The sequence below is a fragment of the Eriocheir sinensis genome, chromosome 19 (genome assembly GCF_024679095.1).
Source record: "Eriocheir sinensis breed Jianghai 21 chromosome 19, ASM2467909v1, whole genome shotgun sequence".
In the NCBI taxonomy this organism is placed as follows: domain Eukaryota; kingdom Metazoa; phylum Arthropoda; class Malacostraca; order Decapoda; family Varunidae; genus Eriocheir; species Eriocheir sinensis.
The window spans coordinates 762,601-769,369 of NC_066527.1; the positions used below are offsets into that span (position 1 = coordinate 762,601).

At 42.8% G+C, this 6,769-nt stretch overlaps 1 protein-coding gene across 50 annotated transcripts in view; it reads right to left on the reverse strand.

The window, feature by feature from the left end:
• LOC127000502 (ubiquitin conjugation factor E4 B-like) overlaps nucleotides 1-5,780 on the reverse strand; it is a 26,196-nt gene extending 20,416 nt beyond the window's left edge. For 49 of the 50 annotated variants that reach the window (XR_007754238.1, XR_007754243.1, XR_007754231.1 and 46 more), the window contains exons 1-5: nucleotides 5,631-5,780; nucleotides 2,739-2,846; nucleotides 2,452-2,545; nucleotides 2,082-2,197; nucleotides 614-721 (exon numbers count right to left, since the gene is read on the reverse strand). Coding sequence is in view for 2 of the 50 variants with exons in the window: in XM_050864228.1 (XP_050720185.1) it covers nucleotides 614-721; nucleotides 2,082-2,197; nucleotides 2,452-2,545; nucleotides 2,739-2,846; nucleotides 5,631-5,657 (453 nt within the window). In the remaining 48 variants the exon portion in view is untranslated. The remainder of the gene's footprint in view (nucleotides 1-613; nucleotides 722-2,081; nucleotides 2,198-2,451; nucleotides 2,546-2,738; nucleotides 2,847-5,630) is intronic. The other variant, XM_050864231.1, reaches the window with a different exon arrangement.
• Between the last annotated feature and the right edge of the window lie 989 nt (nucleotides 5,781-6,769).

Genomic DNA, 6,769 nt, shown 5'->3' on the forward strand with positions numbered 1-6,769 from the left:
TGGCTTTACCGTATACCAGCGCCGGGCCAAATTTGTGGCTTTACCATGTACCAGCGCCAGGCCAAATTTTTGCCATGATATAACCCCAAAAAAATAGATGATGCATAAACTGATCACAAATGTGTTGATATATATTGTGAAATGGTTTGCATGAATGATGATTTTTTCTCATTAATCTCACTTAGAGGGGCCTTTAAGGAACATGATCCCAGCAGCTACTGGGTTAATGGCTTGGCTGCGACAGTTTGGGGTCCTTTTTTTTGCATTAAGGGAGGCAGCTCAAGGGCAAGAAACAACAACAGGAAGAAAGAGGCCCATTAGACACTGCTCCAACCCAAGAAAACAGAGCGAGAGGTCAAAAGAGGGGTCAACTACAGGTGTTAAAATGCCCTGATACTATCTTCTAATAAATGCAATGTTCTGAGTACGACAATCTCCTCCCGGAATTGACCTCTCTTTCGGCCACTCCTTTGAACCCATTTTTAGTAAGAGCAGTGGTTAGCGGGCTGGTTTTCATTATTGTTTCCTTTTATTTTTGCCCTTGAGCTGTTTCCTATGCTGTAAAAAAAATAAATAAATAAATAAAATAAAAAACAGTCCCGCTCCTCCCCACCTGCACAGTGACGGGGCAGCCGGTGTCCACCCCCTGCCAAGAACACTGCAGCAGGTTGGACAGCGTGGACCACAATAGCTCCTCCGTCACCTCACTCGTGCTGACGCTCTGCCGGGGATAAAAAAAGAGATGTTAAGGGGGTATTACACTGGGCAAATTTTCCGTGGATCTTTAGTCAAACCACGATTTCTGCTAGTGTGATTCTCATTTGTTTTTTGTTAGTGCTGCTGCTGGTCATGGTGAGTAATACCGTCGTCCTTCAGTGAAATCTACCGTAGCTTTGGAAGATCGTGGACACGTCAGAAAACCACGGACATGAGAACCATGCCAGCGGAAATCGTGGTATGACTGAAGATCCACGGAAAATTTGCCCAGTGTAATAGCCCCTTTAGGTTAGCAAAGGTCATGTACAAAATCCAGCTTGTCTGTTGCCTAGCCAATACAAACCCTACCAAATACTGACACTCAGGCAAAAACATGAGAAAATAAGTTAGCAAAGGTTAGCTACAAAATCCAGCTTGTTTGTGGCCTTGCTGATACACACTACCAAAAATTGATAATCTGATACTAACACAACACTACCAAATACTGACTCTCTGCTGGGAAGGGTTAGCAAAGGTTAGCTACAAAATCCAGCTTGTCTATTGCCTCTAAAACTATAATCAAAAGGTCTGGAAAATTGATTCACAGGACAGAGAGAAAGTGAATCTGTTGAGTGTTGCATCTCTCTGAAAGGATGTTTTTCTTGATTCCTTATTGTCAACCTAATGCTTGTTTTAGAACACGACATAATTCTTTAAAACATGTTCTAGTTACAATGATTCCTACACTATCAGACTGACAGAGGAGTCTTTAAGAAGAAAAAGATGAAGAAAAGAAGTCTAAACTCCTTATTGTCAACCTCATTCTTATTTTAGAACATGCTAAAATGCTCCCAAACATGTTCCAGCTACAATATGTAATTCCTACATTATCAGGCTGAGAGAGGAGGAGCCGGTCTCAGGAAGCCACAAGCACATCAAGCAGAAGCCCTACACAGTGACATTCAACAGGTGGGCCGTCAAATGTGTAGCAGATGTGATTTGCTGCCTAACACACTTGCCTTCTTCAGTCTTGCCTCAAAACTTCATATATGTTTCCTTACTAATGAGACTTTCTATACAACAAAGTGAGGTAATTCTCTGTTGATTTATACAATAAGGTGGTGGCTATCATGTGTTTGAAGATGTCCGAAACTTAACCTAACCTAACAAAACCCCAAACAGTTACTATAGGTCTTGACTCAGAAAATTCATATATGCTTCCCTACTAATGAGAGTTTCTATGCAACAAAGTGAGGTCATTCTCTGTTGATTTATATCATAAAGTGCTGGCTATCATGTGTTTGAAGATATCCTAAACTTAACCTAACCTAACTTAAGAAGAAAACCCCAAACATTTACTATAGGAGCCAGCCTGCCACACTCACCCTCTGTCTCTTGTTGTCATTGCGGTAGTGTGAACTGTTCTCGAGGTCGCCGGCGGAGTCCCCTGACACTGCCGTGACTACCATTGCCTTGCTGTCCACCTCCATGGGCTCCACACCTGCAGGAACACACCCGTCACCCATCAATGGACGTACACTGGTCACCAAAGTTCACACACACAAAAACAGAGAAGTACTACAGTGTTCCACGGAGAAATGTGAACACTTGCAATGGGATAGAAGAGGAGGTGGTGGAGGCAAGGGAGTGTGAGGCAATTATGAGAAAAACTGGACCAAAAGGCCACCACAGCACTCCCCCCCAAAAAAATAAGAATAAAATATAATAAAAAATAAATAAAAAAATAGCACTGACCTTGTTTGCATGGCGTCACTTCCAGCGGCGAGGGCGGAGGCTGCCTCTTGGTGGGGGAGGGCAGGAGGCAGGGTGTCGTGCACAACTGTAGACTCTGGTGGTGAGGGAGGAGGTGGAGGGGGGAGAGAAGGACATATGGTCATTGCAGACTAAACTGACCCAGAAATCTCACCCCCTCTTTCACAGCTTTACATCCATCGCTAAACGCACTTTACCCCGTTCCCTTCCCCTCCCTTCAGCCCCTTAAGCCCACTCCCTTCCTTCCCCCTTTCCCCCGACACACTCACCCCTGCTGTCTGGGGTGTGGGGGTCACCTGTGGGCTGCCTTCCTCGCAGCTGTTGTTGGTGCTGGCCGTGGGTGTCGCCCCGAGCCGTGCCAGCCGCTTCTTGCGTATCTGAGGAGCAACAGAGGTGGTGGGAATTAACCCCTTGACTACAGATTTCCTACAAGAAGACATCAGCAAGCTACAGGAATGGAACAAAAAGTCGCTGCTACAATTCAGTGGAGAAAAATGTAAAGTCATGCACCTTTGGAGGTGTCCTGCATACCAATACCACATGGGAAACACTTCACTATCCACCACAGAGGCAGAGAAAGACCTGAGGAGTATATGTTACCAGGCTACCAGTGAAAGCCAAATCCATGCCAATCACAGCGGACGGTTTAGAGTAAGGTAAAGGTGAAATTGTGACCATATGCTGTAGCTGCACATGGCTGTGGTGCTCATCTGTCCCATTGGCCATTTAACCCTGTGGTGAGTAAGAACCAATTACCCCGGGACACAGGGACACCAGCGGCAGAGCAGGGCCTGAAACCTCATCAACGGTAAACAGTAAACGGTAAACATCTGAGTTACCACAGATTACCTTCCCCAGGTTTCCCCAGGTACCCATTTATTGAAGGATGAATAGCTAGGTGAGCTTCACGCCGACTACCCAGGCCAGGATTCGAACCCGGGCCTGTGTTTTCATAGCTAGGCACATTAAAATTCACTTTGATAAAAAAAAAACTAAAAAATAACTGCACAAATAAAACTAATCACATCATTACAAAGAATGGCACAAAACTAAGAAAGAGTTAGGACTGCCAATAACCAACAGTCTTGTCTGCCAGCTATTTCTTTGTCTGGTGATTTAATAGTTTTCATGGTGCCAGTGCAAAAATCATAGGAATTTAATGTCAGGCACCAAGGCAAATGGCTACCAAGACCTGGGGAGCATGGGAACAAGGGGACAAAGGTCATGAGGGACTATCTTTCTTGGGCAGTTAAGCAAATAATAGGCCATGTTGTTGTGCCACTGTGCTATGAACAAAGCCACCTCTCCACCCGAAATTGACCTCTCTGTTGGCTATTCTTTACTTTTGTCTATTATGGGAGCAGTGAGTAGCGGGCTTTTTTTTCCTTTTTTTTTTCACTTTTTGTTGCCCTTGAGCCGTCTCCTTTATCGTAAAAATAAAAAAAAATAAAAATTCACTTATTATTTTACAGTAAAGGAAGCAGCTCAGGGGCAAAAACTATGGAATGGCACACATACAAAGGGGGAACATAAGGGAAAAAGGATGAAGAAAGGAGAGAGAGGGAGTGAGGTTGAGGAGGACCAATGAAATAACAGCAAAAAAGATAGTTAAAATTTCACTAAAACAATGTAAACTATGGAATGACAGCCACAGAATATCAATAAAGAAAGGGGAAAAGGATGAAGAACAGAGGAGAGAAGGGAGGGAACTGGTGAAGAATAAAAAAATGAAGAGGAAGATAAAGGAGGAAACGAAGAGAAAGAGAGGAAGGAAGAAACAAAGAGGAAGAAGAAGACACGTAAATGAAGGAGGAAAATAATGGGAGAGGATGGAGAGGAAAGAGAGAAGACAAGAAGGAAAGTGAGTGATAAAGGGGAGGAAAAAAAGCAAGATGAAGAAGAAAAAATATGAAAACGGAGGGAAGAGGAAGAGGAAAAGAACAAAGAGGAGGAGGAGGAGGAGGAACATTGATATGGGAATTAATAAGGATTCTGATACTTTAAACCTCAATCTTTTTACATATTAGTTAACAGCATTTCAGACCCATTTAAAACCAGCCCCTTTAGCCCCAAAGACCACCACTTCAGACCAAGACACTAATACTAAGAAGTCTGAAAGGGGAAATGAAGGGGAAAAAGGATGAAGGGGAGAAATAGAGTAATAAAGGAGAGCAAATTAAATAACAGCAAAAAATAATAGATTGTTAATAATAAGATAGCCATGAAATACAAGGGACATTATTATGGGTCTTAGGGGCTTCTTGTGCTTCAGTCCTTGGTCTTTTTGTATACTAATTAACAGTATTTCAGACCCTGTAGCCCCCTAGACCACCACCTTCAGACAAAGCCACTAATACTAAAAAATTAATACGAGGCTAAGGGGCCGCTGTTGATTTAGTCCTTGGTCTTTATCTATATTAATTATCAGTATTTCAGCCCCTCAGACCCAAGACAAAAATGAAAAATGATAGTTAATATTAAGATGACAGTTACAAAATACAAGGGACATTATTATGGGTCTTAGGGGCTTCTTGTGCTTCAGTCCTCGGTCTTCTTATATATTAATCAGCAGTATTTCAGACCCTACAAAAGCCCCTAGACCACCACCTTCAGACAAAACCACAAATACTAAGAAATTAAAAAGGGGCTAAGGGGCTTCTGGTGGTTTAGTCCTCGGTCTTTTTAAATATTAATTAACAGTATTTCAGACCCTGTAGCAGCCCCTTCAGCCCCCTAGACCACCTTCATACAAAGACACTTATACCAAAATATTAATATGGGGCTAAGGGGCAGCTGGTGATTTAATCCCCGGTCTTTCTATATATTAATTAACACCATTTCAGCCCCCTTTATAAGCAGCCCCTCAGACCCCAGACAAAAACGATAAAAGATTGTCAATGTTAAAATGACAGTCACACAATACACGGAACATTATTATGGGTCTTAAGGGGCTTCTGCTGCTTCAGTCCCCGGTCTTTCTATGTATTTATTAACAGTATTTCAGCCCCCTTTGTCACCAGCCCCTCAGACCCAAGACAAAGGCAGCGCCTCGTCATAGGTCTTGGCGTGAACCCAACATAACAAGTGCGCAAATTCGCCTTTCTCAGCCTATTTCAGCTGTGTTTGTCCTCCCCTATCGCCTCCACGGGTCTTAAGCTCACCTCATCCTGGTTTATCTGGTCCCCCATGCCGCCGCGGGTCAGGTCAGGTCAAAAAGGAGGGAGCGAGTGTGCGTGTTGCAGGGCTGGCGGGGCTTGACTTGCTGTGTTGTGGCCGTGACCAGCTGGGACACACGACACAGATGTACGATAATTATGCAACGATTAGGAGATATATTATTATTTTATTGCAGATCACATTAATTCCTCTTTCCTCCCTCGATCTTTTTCTTCTCCTCTTCTTATTATTATTATTCTTTTCCTCCTCCTTCTCCTCCTTCTCTCATTCTTCTTTTCCTCCTCCTTCTCCTCCTCTCATTCTTCTTTTCCTCCTCTTCCTCTTATTTTCCTCCGCCTCCTCATCTCCCTCGTCCTCTTATATATTCCTCGATCTTTCTCTCCTCCACCTTCTCTTATTCTTCTTTTCCTCCTCCTCCTTCTCCTCCTCTCATTCTTCTTTCCCTCCTCTTCCTCTTATTTTCTTCCGCTGTCTCCTTTCCTTCTTCCTCTTGTATATTCCTCGATCTTGTTCTCCTTCACCTCCTCTATCCTTCTTTTCCTCCTTCTCTTAATTCCTCCTCTCATTCTTCTCCTGCTTTTGTTCATCTCAATTTATGCTCCTTCATCCTTTAATTGGCTCTTGAGTTTGTTAATATCACACCCGCTATTTCCAGTGTTCAGTAGTAGGTGATGAAACATATTAAAGAAGAGGAATTAATAGGAAAGGAATAATAATAATAAGAGGATAAAGAGGAAGGAAGAGGAAGAAAAGAGGAGAAATGAAAGAAGAGGAAGAAGAGGAATATGAGAGCTAGGATGATCGAAGAGGAAGAGGAATGATCGAGAGGATGAAGGTTGAGGAAGAGGAAGAAGAAGAGAAATAGCTAGGACTTAAGAAGAAGGAGGTGCATAGGTATATACGGATAATCGTATATATAGCCTACTCGGCATAATTTTAATACAACTTTAGTTTGATTGGCTAATAACTGGATATTCTTTCTCTATGTGGGTGCGATCGACAGTTTGAGGTGTGATATGGATACGAATTAACGTGTTTCTTATATATAATTTTTTTAATTCTTGCAAATCACTTATTAAATGGGTCATATCAGTAAAACCTGGAGGGAGTTTGACAAGGTTTC